Raw genomic sequence first — 20133 nt, 5'->3', positions numbered from 1 at the left:
CTACATGCAATTAAAGCGTAGGTCCCATGCCCATTGTTAGTTGCAGAGAATTGTGGGGTGCATGCTCAGTTCATCTGTCATGCTAGCTGCGCTAGAGGCAGCATCCTATGTTGCTTTTAAGATGGCAGCATTAGTGGATAATGCCATAGCAATGGAGGCAACTGAGAATCCTCTCACTTCAGGAAGAGAACTGCTGACTATTCCACTAAATCTAAAGCAATTAGGGCCCCCGCCCCCACCCCCACCTCTGTGGTTTAAACAAATGCCCAGCAGCATTTTTCTCATGGAATTGTTGAGCAAGATTTTGCAGGAAAGTCCTTTCTCAGCAAAACGTTTTAAAAACGCAATTGGCTGGTTTTGTCCAACCCTTTTCCTAGGTGCTTGTAAACATCTGTATCTGAAGTATGCCTTTATAAACACGTAATAGCCTTTCCACTCTTGTGCAAGCCCAATCCATCACCCATAGTAGAGCATCCTGCTGTAATGGGTGCAGTGATGCTTTGTAAAAAAGCCCAAAAACTCCTGTGGTTTAGCTATGTACTCCAGCATGGGTATACTGAGATTCATGAAATGGCATTTCCCAAGTTACAAGAACATTGTAGTTGTAACAGGAACCAAAGAAACACAACTGAATGAATAAATTAAGAAATACACACTTATTATACAAAAGGCTCAAGCTGCTGCTTTGCCACCCATTATACTGCATTCCAAAAATCTACAGGAACTCAGCTAGCCCTTTCCTATTTGGATATAAACTGGACTTTTAAATGATAAAGGAAAAGGGAAGCTACTTTGAAAACCTGCATATTTGGATTGCACTGTACACTTCAAAAAAGCATGCAGAAGATAACCTGCATTTAAACTGATTTAGAGCATGTTCTGGATTGGTTTTAATTCCTGAGCAGAAAGCCATATAGCTGATGAGGCTTCTCTCCTCACCCCAACCATATATTTAATATATATGGTGTTTTATGTAGTAACCTATAACCTATAGCTTTCAGGGTATAGGTTCCAGTTCCAGACTGACTTTGGTTGTGAAGGAGACCCATTGTCTTTTCATAGAAATAAGAGCCGCAATACCAGATTGTTTGTGCGAGATTGAATAGATTTGCCTTGGCCCATCAAGAAAAACTTTAAAAAAGCAGTTTTCTGTAAATGCATAAACTGCAACACTCAGCTATGCCCTGCTCACTGTCTTTCTTGAGGCAGATCAGAATTCAGTGTTCCCCTCTGACGCCAGCAGTTTGAAGCTGGTTCTGTATTCTAGCACTGAGACTTTAATTTTAGCCTCCATTTCTCTCATGTATTTCAGCCTTTTTTGTTGTATTTGGTTTGCTGGATTCTGTTTTATTCTTATGTTACATCCCTCCCATTATTAAAAACCTGTGAAATCTGATTTTGCTGTCATGTTAGCTTATTGTGGAAGTCTGAGCCAAGTGACGAGCTTGCAGTAAAGACCCTGAACGTTGCAGAATTGGACACCCTCTCTGGAAACATTATCACACTGCAATTAATGTTGCAGAATTGCTGAGGAGGACATCTCTCTCTTTCTCACTCACACGGGAAGATCAGGCATGAGAGACATTTTTTAAAATGTAATTGGATTCCCTTACAAAATTCAGCAAAAAACAAGCAAAAGTTTTTACAGCACAATCCCTAAGCAGTTACTCTAATCCCATTGAAATCAAGAGCTTTATTAGCAAATCTCATAAGGTGCCCTGAACGTATATAACCTACTCATCTCTAACAGAGTTAACACATAAGCATGCAACAGATGTATTTTCAACCCCATCCCCTGACAACTTACCTTAACATAAAAGTTAACAAATAGAATGACCAGTGTGGTCATGTATGAGGACTGGAAGATCAGACAACCAAATGGAAATCCGCATGGTTTCACAACAGCACTGAGTGTGTGTGTAATGGTGAGCAGAAACTGAATCTGTAGGGGGGGAAAGATACATGCATCATTTGTACAATTAGGCCTTGGCAAAGAGCAAAAATTCACCTCTTCCCCCCTCCCCAAACATACCTGCAAATTCTGCATTGCAACTAGTCACACATCCTATAGATCATTTTAGAGAAAGAACATGACATGGGGTCGAGAGGGGGAAGGGTTTGAGCTCCCTGTCACTATTCACTGCAGAGTGCCAATCCAAATCATCCCCTCTCAAACAACTCAGAATTAAGTTTCAAAAACAGGTGGGAGCCCTGAACCTGTAACTCCCAGTGGATGCCTGGTTTGACAGGACCCAGGGGAAACCTGAAAACATGTCATTGAATGGCTAGATCCTTAGTGTGATGTGATGAAGTACTAGAATAGACCATGGAGAACTAAATGGTAAATTCTCAATAGGACTGCAATGCAAATGAATGTATTTGTTTATTTCATTTATGTCCGTCTTTCTTCCCAATGGGAACCCAAAGCACGGCACATCATTCTGCTATCCTCCATTTTATCCACACAACAGACCTGTGCAAAAGGTTAGACTGATTGTGTGATTGGCCTAAGATCATCCAGCAAGCTTCTACGGCAGAGTGGGGATTCAAACCTAGGTCACCAGGTCCTAGCCCAATACTCTACCCACTACACCATGCTTGCTTTCCCAATAAACAGCTCATGACTAACATGATGGTGGTGTTTGTGGTGGGGAAATAAAGATGAGGCCCCAATGAGATGAACACAATCTTACTGAGCAAACTACATAGTGGTCTATGCCAGCCTGGAAATCTGTCACTTCTTTCTCTTAATGTGAAGGTCACACTTTCTACGTAACATAACTCTATATAGGACACTACTCATCCTGTTCTAAACTCTCTATGATACCACTGCCTCTTTGAAGTACATCTTTAAAAGCATGATGTATAATGTGAGCATTTGATGCAGTAATTAAATGCAGATTAAACCTTGTCTCTCTGTTGCGACCTGCCTGCCACGATTGATAAAGTAAGGGAACTGGAGACCCCTTGGCCATCTTCTGGTCCAACTTTTGATCACTTCAGCCTGGTCACCCAGGAGGAAGTGGACAAGATCCTGCAGCTGGTCAGGCCCACTACATGCTCCCTGGACCCCTGCCCGTTGTAGCTGGTGAAAGCCAGTGTCAATGCATTGGGGGCCCAATTGGAGGATATTATTCATCATTGAGCTCCGGGGGGTTTTCCGGGGCCTTGAAGGAAGCCATAGTGAGGCCTCTTTTGAAAAAAACATCTTTGGACCCCACTGACCTGTCCAGTTACCGCCCAGTATCGAACCTCCTGTTTCTGGGAAAGGTGATTGAGCAGGTGGTGGTGGAACATCTGCAGGTCTTCCTGGAAGAGACCTCTGTCCTGGACCCATACCAGTCCAGTTTCCATCCAGGCCATAGGACAGAGGCAATGTTGGTTGCCCTCATGGACGACCTCCGTAGGCACCTGGATCGTGGTGGGTTGGCGCTGCTGATTTTGTTAGACCTTTCCATGGTATTTGACATGGTCGACCATGAGTTGTTGGCCCACCGCCTCACCGACATGGGGATTCAAGGGACAGCCTTGTGGTGGCTTGTCTCGTTTCTCCACAGTTGGGGACAGAGGTTGGGGGAGAGGTTGTCCACATGCCAGCCTTTGGTGTGTGGTGTCCCTCAGGGGGCAATACTCTCTTCCCTGTTGTTCAATCTTTATATGCGCCCCCTCGCCCAGCTAGTGTGGAGGTTTGGACTGGGTTGTCATCAATATGCGGATGACACCCAGTTGTATCTGCTGATAGACGAATGACCTGACTCTGCCCCTGATGCCCTGTTGAGAGTTTTGGAGGCCGTGTCTGGATGGGTGGCACAGAGCAGGCTGAAGTTTAATCCCGTGAAGACGGAGGTCCTGTACTTGGGCTGTGGGCTGTCGGAGGCGGGGATCCATCTCCCGACCTTTGGGGGCGGCACCACTTGTGCCCGTACCATCAGTCAGGAGTTTGGGCATGATCTTGGATTCCTCCTTATCTATAGAGGCCCAGATCGCGACGGTTGCCCTGGCTGCTTTTTTCCATCTTTGGCAGGCCAGGCAGCTAGCCCCCTATCTCTCAGCACAGGACCTAATGACAGTGATCCATGAAACAGTCACCTCCAGATTGGATTACTGTAACTCGCTTTATGCAGGGCTGCCCTTGGGTATGATCCGGAGACTACAGCGGGTCCAGAATGCTGCTGTGCGTGTTTTGACGGGTGTTCCTTACAGGACACATATTACACCAATTCTGCAGCAGCTCCACTGGCTCCCCATGGAGGACCGCCTCTCCCCGTATGTACCCTGGAGAATGCTCTGATCAGCTGGAAAATGTCTGCTGGTGGTCCCTGGCCCCAGGGAGGCTTGGTTGGCCCCAAACTGGTGGAACTCTCTGAGGACACCCGGGCCCGTCAGGATCTTGTATCATTACGGCGGGCCTGTAAGACGGAAATGTTCCACCAGGCATATGGTTGAGGCCAGCATGAGATCCTTACTGAGCCTCCCACCGGCCTCCCACCAAGTGTGGGGTTATACAGTGTCCACTGGCCCACTGCCCGGCATATGAGTACAGCATGGGGCCATGTAGTGCCCTTCGTAAGCTGACCCATGTATGGGTTGCAGTATGCTATCTGTCTGCTTCCCTCCCCCAGTATGTTGATGGGCAGGAACCTGGAATTGACCCCGTCTTGGGACAGTTATTATCTATGGATTTTATTACATGAACTGTTGTTTTTATGAACTGTTTAATATTTGTATTGTATTTTATAACTGTTGTACCTCGTCCTGAGCCCACTTGTGGGAAGGGCAGGTTAGAAATTTAATTAATAATAATAATAATAAATAAGACATCTTGAGAGACTGAACTACTTTCTTTTCCTCTCAGCTTTTTCCCTTTCCTTGTTTCAAGATGGTTTGTAAGACAGTTTGGCTGCTAACGAATTTCATTTTTCAAACTAAATCTACAAGAGCAAATGAGAATCAAAGCATACCAGTTGTGCCTGAGTGAGGTATTTCTTCCACCACAAATACCTGCGCATGGATGGAATCACGGACAGACCATAGTAGGAGTACATGAGGACGTGAATAAAACTATTCAAAGTGGGTCCAAAGAAACCTGTAAGAATTGGATTAAACTTGTCAACACAGCAAATTTTTCTATAAAGACATAGTTTCTAACAACACTGCAGCTCACGGAGTCAAGGCTCTTTCTAACAATGAACTGTTCTATAAATACTGTGGTGGTGAAGAGTGCTGTCAAGTCATAGCTGATTTATGGCAAACCATGGTGGCGTTTTCATGGCAAGGGACTTACTGAGGTGGTTTACCATTGTCTGCAACCTTGATCTCCATTGGAAGTCTCCCATCCAATTACTACCCTGCTTAGCTTCCAAGATCTGACAAGATCAGGCTTGCCTGGACTATCCAGGTCAGGGCATAAATACTATACAGGTCTGGAAAAATATGAGCAAGGGCAGTGTTTTTGCAGCTTATGAAGATGCCCTTTCACCTGTACCAAGAGGGCAATTTCACTAGGAAGAATCTGAAACCTGTTTCACTAATAATTCCAGAGTACTGTGCATATTGGAAGTGAGGCTTTGATGGAGCTGTTCATGCCCACTTTATTTGCCCAGCAGATGAGAAAAGAGATTATAGACTAGTGGGCATGCTCAGTAGGCAGATTCTTCCTCTGCTCTTTGAAAACTGCAACAGATAAGATGGCAGGGGAAAAGATTTTGCATGATTAGTAGCCCAGATCTTTTCATTTACTGCACCCTTGATCCACTGGAAAAACAGATCCTCTGATGAGCTGCTGCCCCTCTGAGCTTTACTACCGCAATGAACTGTGATCAATCCCATTCTCTGTCTGGAGCTCTTTGTATTCAACCATTGAAAAGAGAGAAAGCAGCACCTTCTATGCAGTGCCAGCCAGCACACAAGATTAGGCTGCAAGTAGAATTTCAACCAAAACACCATCAGATCTGACTACTCTGTGCTTTTTTATCCATCACAAGTTTTGCTGAAAAGAGGAATATCTGAAATCAGACAATACAGCAACATGGCTAGTGGATAGTGGGATTTTATTTTCAAGTGAGCCTCATCGCCCACTCATTTCCTTCACGTTGACTAAATGTACCTAAGATAAATCCCAATTGATCTGTGATCAAAGAAAATACCCAGCGTATGTGTATTTATTTATGCAGTACAGCTCTGTACTGTATATATATCTCACACATGTATAACTTGATCATATATTAGGTATCAAACAAGGATAAAAGGCTCACTTTGTCCACATGGTATCCAGTTCATGACACACCACCAGATGTTAAACATAGTGGCATGATGATAAACATGAAGAAAAGTAATTTGACTGTTTTTCTTCCGTAACACAAAGAAAATGGTGTCAGCAAATTCAATGACTTTGGAAAAGTAATACCACCACAACACCTTGGCCACCTGCAAGAACAAGACAGAGAAATTAATATCTGTTCTTGAAGGAACAGTATCTGCTGTGCTCCAAGAACACTTCAGCCAGGCAAAAGCCTCATTTAAAAATATTACTATTAATCAAAATAAACAGAGGTTTTCATGGATGGAACCATTTCTGCTTGCAGAGCATGTCTTTCTTAACCCCTTTCCCACTGTAGCCCAAAACGTCCACCAGAATGCTGCTTCTATGGCACCAAAAATCCCAAGAACAGAATGGGGAGAGGGCATTTTGGGTTTCAACAGAAGGGGAGGTAAGTATCACAAAAACACTCCATTGGATGCAAGCCAAGGTTTTCCTCCAAGTTATTTGCAGCCTGATCTGTGCATGTATATGCAGAAGCAATGCCACTGCGTCCCATGGGTCTTACTTCCAAGTTAGTATGCACAGGATTTCAGCCTTCATTTGTAGTTGCTCCCTGATGAGGAACAAATGCACCTGGAATCCCTTTATACAACCAAACTGGTTACGAAGAAAGAAGCCAGCAGAGGAGTGGTGGCCATCCAGTGTGTAGCAGGGACTGCTCCATGTATGAGGCTAAGGTTGTCAACTTGGAGAAGCTGAAGGGCCAAGAGAGGTTTGTGGCCAAGATCTTCAGGGGCCTACTAGAACAGGCCCACTCCTGTGCTGAAAGCTCTTCTACTCTCACAGAGATTAAGCATCTCATAGTTGGAAGGCATCAGGCTGAGGAGGAGGAACATGATAGGGAGGAGAGCACCTTAGGAAGGATGGCCCTTAGATAGGACCGCTTCCTTGGATGATGGAGCAATATCCTCTTGTACCAAGGATACCCCTCTGCGGTGGAGAAGAGGTGTGTTTTTGGCAGTGGGTGATTTGATTATTAGGAATATAGACAGCAGGGTCTGAGACAGGTGTTCTGACTACATGGTGACATGGTGGGTGCAAAGGTTGAGGGCATCACATACTGTCTAGATAAGTGGTGCCAGGAGGAAGGGTTTATATTTGTTAGCCACTGGGACAAGTTGAACTTGTACAAAACAGATGGGCATGACTGGAACCAAAGGAGAACCATGCTGGTAGCACTTAATATCAAAAAGATGGCGGAGCAGTGTTTAAACTAATCTCAGAGGGGAAGCCAACAGGACCTGGGGAGTTTCTGGTTTGGAACATCTCAGTCCAAAGGAACAATAGTGTAAATGCTCAGGTAGGAACACAGTAGAACATGGAAGTGAGAGCAGGATGACAAAGGAGGGTCATTCACAGAGACGAAAAGTCCTAGGATGGTGAGGGTTGTTGGAGATGGAAAAAACGCCGATGCTAGAAGCGTCTGAGCCAAGATGGGGGAGCTGAAATGGTTGGTGCTAAATGACAACTTAGATATAGTGGGTGTCTTAGAAACATGGTGGAATGGGGAAAATCAGTGGGATACATGGTGGAATGGGGAAAATCAGTGGGATACAGTGGGTATATACTCTATAGGTAAGACAGGAAGGGATTTGTTGGGGAAGGTGTTGCGTTGGGTATCAAAAAAAGCATAGAGTTAAATAAGCTAGAAAACAGAGGAATAGACCTCTCATCCGAAATAATAAGGGTGGAAATACTGGGCCATAAGGGTTACATAAAAGTAGAGGTGCAGTATCACCGACTTGATCAAATCCTTGAGGCTGATTTGAAGATGGAGAAGGAAACAGGAGTAATGACCAAAGCAGATAATGTGATACTGGGTGACTTCAACCACTCTCACATTGACTAGTAAACATGTGATGGAGTCATGCTGTAGAAATGAGATTCCTAAACATCAAATTACTGGTGTAGCCCAATCTCATCAGATCTTGGAAGCTAAGCAGGGTCAGTACTTGGACAGGCAACCACCAAAGAAAACTCTGCAGAGGAAGGCAATGGCAAACCACCTCCAGTTCTCACTTGCCCTAAAAGCCTCTTGCTGGGGTTGCCGTAAGTCAACTGTGTTATGGCACATACGCACAGAAAAAAGCTGAAAGTTAGAAGGAGGCTGAAACTCAAAGTCAAAACCCTGGAGGGTGCTTGGAAGCTATTTAAAACTACACTAATGGAAACCCAAACAGAATGCATTCCCCAAGTTCTGAAAAGCACTGCCAAGTCTAAAAGGATGCCTACATGGTTAATGACCAAAGTCAAGAAGGTTTCTTTTAATAAGTGGAAAGTCTGTGCCAATGAAGTGAACAGAAGGGAGCACAGGGTCTGGCAAAAGAAGTGTACATTAGGCATGCAAAAAGTGAATTTGGGGAGCAGACTGCTAAAGCATCATGACAAACAATAAATAATTCTTTAAATATAAGCAGAGCAGGAAATCAGCCAAAGTAGTAGTTGGGACTTTGGATAGTCAAGAAACAAAAAGATTGCTAAAGGAAGATGGGAAGATGAAAGAGAAGTGCAATGAATTCTTTGCATCTGTGTTCACTGTGGAAAGTGGGGAGCATGTACCCAGGTCACAGCCACTATTTTCAGTAAGGAACTCTGAAGAATTGAGTCAAATTGAGGAGACGAGATTGATTTCTAAGCTACTGGGGTAATTAAAAAACTTTTCCGGGTCCTACAGACTTATACCCAATGGTTCTTAGGGAATCCAAAGATGAGATTGTTGATTCACTAAACATTATCTTGTCACTAAAATCAGCCACTACACCTGAAGACTAGACAGTAGTAAATGCCATTTTAAAAAAAGGGGGGGGGGTCAGAGGGTAACCAGGAAATTACAAGCCAGTTAGCCTAATGGCTGTCCTAGGGACGTTAGTAGAAACTATAATCAAAGACGGACCATTAGGCAAATAGAATTATTAGGCACAAAGCCTGCTGAGGAAAAATCAGCATAGCTTCTGCAAAGGGGTGTCCTGCCACATCAGCCTCTTGGAGTTCTTTGAGAAAGTGAACAAACCCATAGATAACGGTGACCTAGAAAACTATATATATTTGGTTTTTCAAAAGGGTTTTCATGAGCTACCTCATTAAAGACTCCTGAATAAGCTTAGTAGTCATGAGATAAGAGGACAAGTCATGTTATGGATTGAAAAGTGGTCAAATGACATGATGCAGAGAGTAAGAATATGTGGACAATTCTCTCAATGAAGGGAAGTAAGCAGTGGGGTCCCACAAGGATCAGTATTGGGGCCAGTGCTATGTAATTTGTTCATGAATGATCTGGAACAGGGGTGAGCAGTGTGTGGTCAAGTTTGCATATGACACAAAATTATTCTGGATGGTGAAAAGGCCAACTGTGAAGAGTACCATGAGGATCTCCAGAAATTGGGTGAGTGGGCAACAATGTGGGCAATGAGGTTCAGTGGAGGTTAGTGGATGGTGATGCACATTGGAACAAAAAAAATTTCAAGTATATGCTAATGGGGTCTGAACTTGCTGATACTGAAATATAAAGACACCTTGGAGTTGTAGTGAATAATTCAATGAAAATATCAACTTCACATGGAAAAGAGCAAACTCTATGCTGAGGATTATTAGGAAAGACATAGAAAATAAAACAACCAGTATTATAATACTTCAGTTTGCAAGACCTGAGCAAGGCTGTCAATGATAGGACGTTGTGGAGGTCAGTAATTCATAGGGTCACCGTAAGTCAGAAACTACTTCACAGCATGTAACACACATGCACATTATAATGCTCCTGTACAGATCTACGGAGCAGCCTCATTTGGAATATGGAGTGCAGTTCTGGTCCCCATCGCTCAAAAAGGACAACGGTAGAGCTGCAAAAAGTACAGATGAGGGCAAGCAAGTTGTTTAAGGGGTTGGAGCACCTTTCCTATTAGGAAAGGCTGAAGAGTTTGGCAGTTTAGGGGAATATAATAGATGTTTATGGAATTATGCATGGGATAAGAGTGGACAGAGAGAAATTTTTCTTCCTCCACAAATACTAGAACTGGAGGGCATCCAATGAAGCGAATGAACAGTAGATTCAGGACAGACAAAAGGAAATACTTCTTTACTCAACAAATGATTAAAATGTGGAATTCGCTGCCAGAGAATGTAGTGATGGCCACAGACACAGAGAGATTCAAAAGGGGATTAGACAGATGCATGGAGGAAAAGTCTATCCGTGGCTCCTCATTCGAAGGCCAGTTCCAGGAGGCAACATTGGGGGGGAGGCCTTGGCCTCTGTGCCCTCTTGGTTCTCCAGAGTAACTGAAATACTGGATGGCCGCTGTGTGAGGACAGGATGCTGGACTAGGACCACGGATCTGACCCAGCAAGGCTCTTCTTATGTTCTTATGCTTTTAATTTGCTTTCCAAACATTTTTGTGACAGTTTTAGAATGAAAAAACACAGCAGCACCAAATGCAAACTGTAACAAATGAAAAAGCATGGGCAAATAGGAATTGAACAAACTAATTTTAAGAAGAAATGTAAGAATCATTAAAGTAATGTAATAATTAAAAGTAATAATAAGTAATGGATAATTACAGTAAAGTAAAATAATTAAAGAATAATTAAATGTAATGATGGATGAAAATTGTGAAGGAAGGCTAATCCCTATCATGTTAGCCCCATCCATGCCAATTTTGAGTGTTATGCTGAACAAAATGTATCCTGCTGTAACTCAATATCACTTTGCTAGTGGCATAACTATTTCTTTCTCAGGCTTTCACAGGTGTTTATCTGTTGGACTGTAACAGCTTCCAGTGTTTATGACCTTGCATTCCTTCCCAGACTTTGCTATGTCTTGTTTCCTAGTCGCTCAAGTTGATAATCACAAATACGTAGAAAGTTCTCACACCAGGAGAGCGCCAAAGCTTTGTTTAGGGTCAGGAGGGAAGAAAGGAGCAAACTCTAATGTTAAAAGAGAAGTTTCTCTCATATGATGTCATTCCTATCAACTTCAACTCTTGCTGCTTAGATGTCTACCTTGCTTCTAAGTAGTCCTATGGACCTGTATATGGAAATGATCTGATTTCTGAATAAAAGCCATTTGACCAAGAACTTGTGCCTTGCTGCAATGGTCCAGGGATCTCTCTGCTGTATCCTGTCATCCATAGTCTGACAATCCCCACTTTGAGGCCTTGAATTGCTCCTTGTGCCTTACCCGAATGTCAGCTTCTCCCGCACTGGTGAGGTTCTGGCACTGCAAGTTATAACCTCCTTCCCAAGTGGCAAGAATTAGCTGGAGAAAAACACAGACATCGCTTTGAACAGAAATTCCCATTGTATTGATTAGTCGTTCACAAAGTTCTCACAACATTCCAAAGTAGCTTATAAGGATATAAAACCCTAACAGTGGAAAAGAGCAAGAGTTATCTTAGAAATATAAGACCTGCAACAAACCAAGATGCCAACTTAGATCTCATATCAATCCGAGCAACATCATCAGTGGACTCAACAACATCAGCCACATACAATCTTGGGTTCACACTCCTGCTCATCCTCCAATATTATTTACATCATCATATGTCAGCAATGCCCCTCCACTTTCTACATTGGACAAACTGGCCAGTCCCTTCGACAAAGAATTAATGGACATAAGTCTGACATCAGGAACCAAAACATTCAAAAACCTGGTGGGGGAACATTTTAACCTTCCACGACATTCAGTTGCTGACCTAAAAGTAGCAGTTCTCCTGCAGAGGAATTTCAAAGGGAGATTAGAAAGAGAGACTGCTGAATTGCAACTGATAATGAAGGTCAAGACAATGCATCCACTTGGACTGAATCGAGACAAAGGCTTCCTGTCTCATTACCAATGCTGATTTCTCCATACCCACTATCCTTCTGCACACTCCACTCTATTCAATCATGCTTGCCATTGTCATTCACCAGCTATTATCATCCGGCTTCTGCAATCACGCCACTCTCCCAGAACAGATGGGGTCACATTCTAGCTGTATCTGAAGAAGTGAGCTGTGGCTCATGAAAGCTCATACCCTACCACTAATTTTGTTAGTCTTACAGGTGCTACTGGACTCTTGCTCTTTTCCACGGCTACAAACAGACTAACACGGCTACCCATCTTGATAAAAACCCTACGAAATTTTATTTTAAAAAATCCAGATAGCACCATTTATAAATAATCATTATCCATCAATATCTAAACCAAAACAGTAGCTCCAGCAGCAGCAGAAAGGTTACAGAGTCAACATGATAAATTCAGTTTCCCAATGTCCGGAAGAATAAGCATTTTTCTTTTAACCACTGTAGGGAATGCCTGCTGGGGAGGGAAGAAACCAGGCTGTCACCCATGAAGGGGGCATTCCGAAGCTTAGGGCTGACTAATGAGAAGACCTGAAGCCTCATCAAATCAATTTGGCTACTAAAGGACTCGGTATCTGGATCAGAGTTTTGTCGACGAGACAAATGATCTGTTGGAGCTGATCGTATGAGAGTGGGTGTTAATGAATCCTCTCTGGATTTTAATATGTGTCACCCAGCTGTAGAGTAAAATACATCTCTGAAAAAAAATTATTCAGAAAAGCTATGACTTTTCTAACTGGTTGATGAGCATGTGGGAAGGACCCATGTGACCCACCTCATCCATAGGTTTCCCAAACATTACCTCAGTGGAAACAGCAACAACAGAATCACTAACCAGTAGCAAATAGTATAAATCTGAGTTCTTTATGCTGGCTTGTATACAACCATCTGCAAACTTTGTCAGGGGCACTTCTCTGCTCCCCTCCACAATTTAGCTCCTGGATCAGCACAGGGACAAAGCGGGGCTATGCAATGGGAGAGGGGAGCTGGCAGAAATTGCTGCCCCTCTGGGGTTTCTGCAAATGGGAGCTCTGTGGTTTGATACAGGCCATTTAAATCTTACGCAAACTGAAAATTGAACAATCTGAGTGGATTTTTCCCCACAGACAAACATTCAGGATTAAATCTGCATCTCTTTAAAATTCAGTTAGATAGTTGTTTTATGTATAAATTGATACAAATGAAGTCATTTTAATCAATCACAAGATATAAGATGTCCACAGTTACAAGTATTAGAAAAAGAATTTCATGAAACAGCAAAAAAAATCACCAGTAACAAAATAGTGGGAATCTAGTTTTGCCAGGTGTTTCCCCCTTCAAACCAGACCCTGAGGAAAGCCCACTCCGCAGTACTCACTGTTGTTAAGGTCCTCATATGTGCACCTTGAGTATGCGAGCTCTCAGCCCCAGCACAATGATGTAACTTCCAGAGGTGCTATCTTCGCACCAGGCTGTGCAGGCCCCAACCCTCAAGTCTCTCAGAGGTAGGACCGTGCAGCTGTGGGCTGGCAGTGGGGAATCAGCCTGTCCAGGCCAGCCCTCCTTGGGACATACAACTTGAAGGAGAATAGAGAGGAGGAGCACTGTGGACTTAGCCTGCAAGTGGGACCAGCACCCTGGCCAAGTCCACTCCTACTTGTTCTGTGGCAGCAAGTGGGCCAGCTTCCTCACTGTGCTAATTCTTCCCCTTCCTAGCAGGCCAGCCCTCCTGGGGGTGCCCCTCAACAGGAAGAGGAGAGGTGGGGGAGCTGTGGACTTGGCCTGTGAACAGTGACGGCCTCTGGGCCAAGTCCACTCCTGCCTGTACTGTGGTGGTGAGTGGGCTGGCTTTAGGGTTGCCAATCCCCCAGTGGGGGCAGGGGATTCCCCGCCCACTCCACCTCCCACCCCCGCTCACATGGCTGGCGAGGGAGGCACAGGCCTCCCAGATGCATGCTCCCAGGGATGCGTTGTGCTCCCAGGGGCCCAATCCGGGCCTAATCTGGCCCAGATCGGGCCCAAATTGGCCCAAATCGGGCCACTGCAGAGCACAAGAGCATCCCCACGCACTGCAACAGCCCATTGCAGGCTGATTTGGGCTTCTGCAGAGCACAGGAATGCTCCCACACTCTGCAGCAGCCTGATTTGGTCTGAATCTGGCCAACTCAAGCTGGATTTGGGCCCGATTCGGGCTTCCCGTGGAGCACAGGAGCACTCCCAGAATGGCCTCGCCCAGTGTGATGACATCACCTCCTGGAAGTGAGGTCATCATGCAGGTCCAGGAGCACATGTACACAGGGCCGGATCTAGGGTTGCCGGCGCCCAGGGCAACCCAAGTCCAGCCTCCCTCTCCCATGCATGCGCAGTGCGCGTGCACTCCTGGTGCTGCGTGATGATGTCACAGAAGTGACATCATCACGCAGGGGCTGGAGGCGTGCCGCCCATGCAGCAAGCCGGACACCCCAGCGCAGGGTGCGCTGTGGAGCTGGCAGCAGCAGCGCGAGCAGCTGAGCGGAGGGTTGGGAAGCCGCCCATGCCCTTCGCCTGCCTCACTTACAGGGCAGCCGGCTTGCTGCGTGCTCCTTGTCCTGCGCGCGCAGCAAGCCAGCCGCCCCATCGGAGGGGCAGGCGAATGCCTCCGCTCAGCCACTCACGCTGCCACCACCAGCTCTGGCGCACTCCTGGGGGCTGGCAGCTGCACCCGGCACCCCCTCTTTGGTGTGTGCACATGCATGCTCCGTTTTTGCCAGGCAGAGAAGGAGCAATGAAGTTTGTGAGGCTTATATTCTCTCCATGGATGTGTTTGTATCCAACTTTGAAACTAATGGTTTCCCATATTATTTCACTACTCATCAAGTGTCTTCACTGATGTTGGATAGGGTAACACATAACATTTTAAATGCTGGCCTTCATCTATGAAGCCCTTGTCATATTGCAATGACCACTTTCTTCCCTGATAGTGCAATCCTTACAACAGCTGTGAGAACCCTTTTGACTATACTATCCATTTACCAAGTCCATATAACAGATGCATGCATTATTGGTAACTTGGAACTTTTGCCCTGGAAACATTGTGAAACATGTTTAGGAAGTACAGTCATAGATCCAGAGGAGTTAGCCATGTTAGTCTGTAGTAGCAAAATGGAAAAAGAGTCCAGTTGCACCTTTAAGACTAACTAACTTTACCGTAGCATAAGCTTTTGAGAATCACAGTTCGTCAGATGCATCTGACGGAGAGAACTGTGATTCTCGAAAGCTTATGCTACAGTAAAGTTGGTTAGTCTTAAAGGTGCTACTGGACTCTTTTCTAGGAAGTACAGTGTATCTCTTGAGAGTTAGAGGAATAGCCAGTTCCTTGGTCCTAATTACCAAGTGCTCACAATCTTTGCCATCTTTCATCAGCTTTTTAGTTGCCATTTTGAAAGAGCAATTTATGAACTCCAAACGGCAATGGCACATCTAGGGTGCCATTAACCCAGCACAGGATTTATTCTGCTGCCAAGGCCGTAACTGATATTCCCCATTAGTAATTTCACATCCTGGCTCTTTGCCTGCACAGCTTTTCAGTGAGCCTCTCCTTGGAAACACAAGACAAATTTCCTTATGGAGAAGTGTCTTGGCCTTAATAACTCTCGCTTAATAAAACTAACTGGTGACCATCAGCAACGCTGCTTCTCTTTCTGCATCAATGCTCTACCATTTACCTTTCTAAAGAAAAGACAATGGGCTTAGAAGAGCATAAATCTGCTTAGGGTTGCACTGTGCATTCTTTAAGGACCATGAGTTCAAAGAAGGGGGAAATGGTTTTTAAAAATGTCTGAAAAAGTCCTGCAGCTTCTACAGTTAAAAGTGAAAGGACGTTTTGTAGAAGAAGCAAAAAAAAAAGAAAACGAACCCATCTTCAACTTAGATGATAAATGATTAATGGCAACTGAAAACAAGACAACTAGAACTTGAAGCTGTCAAATCACCACCCACCCATTCTACTGGAGGCTATGCAAGTTGGGTGAGATGGCAGACTGGTCTGATCCAACTTTTTGGAATTGATGCTATTTTACCGATCTAAGGAGTTAATGAAATGACTCATTATCTGATGCTGCCCCTCAAATGTCAAATGCCAGCTGGAAAAAAAGTCTACAGTGTCTGCTTTGACCAGATGAACTCAAGGAAAGGCAGATGAACTTTGATCAGATGAACTCAAGGAATGAGTTATGCATAACTCTCATTGTAACTCAAGTTGGTATCAGAAGCTTTGTTTAACATGATGTCTTTTGACCAGCTCTGCAGTGGCCAATAAAAAGCCCTGCTGGGCACAAGTCTCCACTGGCTCTGCCCACTTTCTAAAAACACTTGGCAGGAGGGTGCTATGGCACCCATGGGCACTACTTGGGGGCTCCTGGTCTAAGTAGTCACTAGCGACATTAATGGCTGTCAATCTGTTTTGATCAGCAGTGCTTTTTGTGCATGCACAGTTTCAAGAGGGGAAACAAAGTAAATTTGATCAGCAAGCATTTGAGTAGTTTGGTACCGATTGTCGTAAGTTCCAATGTCAAATACATTTGATGTGAAATTTACAGCATCCCCGTGGCCCAGTCTCTCTACACAAGACATCTTACATGAGAACGCTCAAGTGAAGGGAGACGCAGTGTTAGCTGCAATGTTAGCCGAAGGCTCTGTCAATTTCACCTCTCTACACAAAGCCAGTAGAGATTACTCCTCAGAGGGTTTGTTAATTTCTTCTTCACCTCCAGGAAGAGGAGGTGAAATTGACAGAGCCTTCTGGGAGGAGAAGAGGAAATTAACAAATCCTCTGAGGAGCAATCTCTACTGGCTTTGTGTAGAGACCTACACTTCAACCTACACTTCCCACCTAGCATTGTCTCCCTTGAGCTTTCTCATTTAAGATGTCTCGTGTAAAGAGACTCCTAGTATAGATGTAATGTGAAACAATGATTTAATTAAAACTAGTTATGATTACTAGTGGAATTGTCCAAATGTAAGTCACTCTACCAACTAGGTTTTGGGGTTTCCCCCACACTCAACTTATTCCTAATGTTCATAGCAGTTGATCCCCAAACACTAGAATCAATTTGCGTACAGTTCTTTTGCACATCTCTCACTTTGCATTCTTACAGGTGTAGAGTTGGTCTATTTTGTTCTGTATGTGCCTTAAATAATCAAGATTTTCAAGACAGAATGCTGTTACTGGTGATGTTGCAAACCCCCTCCCTTTTTAAATTTTTTGGTGCATGCTTATAACATTATATCACTAGAAGGGCTTTTTTAAAAAAAAAGATAAAAATGAACACATGAGAAGTCTTTGCATGGGGAAGCCTAAAAGGGTAACAGCTCTACCACCCACACCTAAGTCACCCCTCCCCCTTGGTACAAACCTGAGAGTCTAGCTCAGGCTGACCCAGATCTAGGAGGCAGAGACTGGCACCAGTGGGGAAAACTGACCTCTGTTGGGATGTAGACCAAAGCAACGGTGGCTATGTGCTTTTCAAACTGTGCTGCTTTTTCTGATGCCAGAAGAGGCCACCCTCTGCTAGGCCCTTAAGGCTTTTGCAGTATTTTCTTTAATCACCATTTGATAGTGTTCTATCAACTTACTGCTGTAAGGATACATGCAGCAGATTCTCTGTATTCCCAGCTTTCAGTTTTTTTTTTTTAATTAAGTCTCTAGCCCCTTCCCTTGCAGAGATATAAGGAAAAAGGCATATCTCTACAATGGAAAAGGATAGAGACTTGCTTTATTAAAAGCTGGGAATTCAGAGAATCTGCCACATGTATTGATACAATGGTAGGTCAATATAACACTGAAAATATTGATTAAAAAAAAAAGATAGACAACAACACTGGGGAGGAGGGGAACGGTGGTTTGATGAAGATGAATATCTAATTATTGAAAAGTGTGTCGGAGGTAGGTGGGTGTGGGTAGGACAAACAAAACAGAAATATTATGTGTGTGAGAAAACACTGACTCAAAATCAGCTTTCAGAAAAAGACTGGGGCAAAAATGGTCTCAAAAGAACCAGGAAAAAAAAGAGAGAGAAACCAAAAATCTTGAAGTGAAAACTAAAGGCAAAAAAAATGCATGGGGAAATTAGCAGATAAATCGAACCAGTATGGAACCAAAACCAACAGAAAAACCCATGCAGGAAAACCCTTTACTTACGGTAGTTTGACAAGGACAGAAAAACTATAGTTTGCAGATGTTTTATTAACCAGTTACTCTTAACGGAGGATTTTCCTGACAGACAAATGCAGACAGCCAGGCTTGATCCAGGCTTGTTTCCCAAAGCCCCCCTCCCCTTGCTGCAATGCAGTCTGGGATAACAGCTGGGTCTCTGCAGGGGAGGTGGGGGGAAAGCCAAAGCAATGAAACTTGTTGAGGTGAAACAGGATCTGAATGATTATCTGCAATCCAAATCCCGGTGCTGCACACTGGCCTTCCTGAAAATAAGCCAAGATTTGGCTTGACATCTGAATCAAGGCTTTGTACTTCCCTGCTTCCTGTCCTCATGTGGGCCTTCCTGTGAGACTTGCACTAAGTGCTGACTCTGCCCTTGCCAGAGCTTCAGACCTCCCAAGTGCTTGGAGTACTAAGAGGCAGAAATAGAGTATGAATGGCAGCTCTGGGTCTTGATACTGAAATTATCAATTCAGGACTACATGGAAGTGCAACTTGAACATCTGTGCCCAGCAGAAAGATACCTGCAGCTGTGGCGCAATGTCTTATTTTATGATACTTCGTCATTGTAGCTGACAATGGACAACCCTTTAGTACTTACATAATAGTCAAACACATGTTACAACTATGCAGTGTTTTTCCTTTTGGGGGGGAGCTGCTATGTATGCTTTTTTTGTTGTTTTGAAATAACAGAAAGGCCAGACAGATATTTCCTAAATTAAATAAATAAAATGGCAGTTCATGATAGTTGGAGGCATGAATCAGATTATCTCCTGGTTACTATATAACTCTGCCAAGCAGCAAACCATCTTGCTATTTAGTTTTATGAAAAAAAGCTCTTCCACTTAAAATGGTCCAATTAACAAGCTTCTGTTGTTGTGCAAGTAAATGACCCCTGCTCTACAATTCGAGTATAAACAGACTCTGCTCATAATGATAGCTTTGTTACAAAAATCCTGCTCTCGACTATTTGAGTATGTGAAACAGAATATAAAATGAAATACAGACAAGTATAAGAGAAGCCCGCTATGAATGCTGACTTGATCAGGCCAAACCAGGCCAAGCTGTAATGACTATCTACAGTTGAAATGCAAAATCAAAATCAAAGCAACTGTTGCTATTTCATGGAGGCATCTGATCCTCCGTGATGGTGCTATAGCCATGCAATCTCAACTTTCTCATTCATTATTCTATATTCGAGATAATTAGAAAGACTGACAGGTGTTGACTTCAGGATTAAGATGCTGGTAATATTCTGTGGATGTTATTTTTTGCAAGGTTCAATGTTTTTTTTTCCTTCAGGGTGGGGGTGGTGGTTCAGTAGCAAAAACTCACCTTTCATATACATTTATGCCCAATAATATATTTTGCATTTCTGTGATCTGCAGAAAGGACAAGCTACGTGAAGTAACTGCTCCAGATTCAGATGGGAATTAACAGTATTAAGGGTTCAGGTGCTTTTCATAGGAATACTCTAAGTAAATATATTAGATCAAAGTTTCTTCACCATATAGATTTCCAGTTATCTGCTGATGTTAAAGCAGAAATAGTTCATTTTTCTGGAAGGGAATGAATGCAACAGATGAAGTTTTTTTGGGGCATGGCATGATGGGGAATGTTTTACTTGATGTTATACCTGCCATGTTAAGGGCTGCAGATCCTACTGGGAAAGAAAGGCAATCCAACACCAGACGTTTCCTCCAGCACAATCAGTAATGCTCATTTCCCTTTCCTTGGCAGCTCTAAGCCCAGCAGAATCTGTGTCAGTTCCAATCACCCTGAAAGAAGCATTAAGGCAGGGTTTGGC

General features: G+C 43.8%; 1 protein-coding gene across 1 annotated transcript in view; it reads right to left on the bottom strand.

The window, feature by feature from the left end:
* The window catches only part of ELOVL2 (ELOVL fatty acid elongase 2), a 66331-nt gene that overhangs the window by 5238 nt on the left and 40960 nt on the right, over positions 1-20133 (bottom strand). The window contains exons 4-7 of the mRNA XM_054985999.1: positions 11493-11570; positions 6255-6426; positions 4962-5086; positions 1808-1942 (exon numbers count right to left, since the gene is read on the bottom strand). Coding sequence (XP_054841974.1) covers positions 1808-1942; positions 4962-5086; positions 6255-6426; positions 11493-11570 — 510 coding nt within the window. The remainder of the gene's footprint in view (positions 1-1807; positions 1943-4961; positions 5087-6254; positions 6427-11492; positions 11571-20133) is intronic.

Source organism: Eublepharis macularius, chromosome 7 (genome assembly GCF_028583425.1).
Source record: "Eublepharis macularius isolate TG4126 chromosome 7, MPM_Emac_v1.0, whole genome shotgun sequence".
In the NCBI taxonomy this organism is placed as follows: domain Eukaryota; kingdom Metazoa; phylum Chordata; class Lepidosauria; order Squamata; family Eublepharidae; genus Eublepharis; species Eublepharis macularius.
The sequence above is the reverse complement of the archived record's forward strand: the minus strand, read 5'-3'. Positions and strand labels throughout refer to the sequence as shown.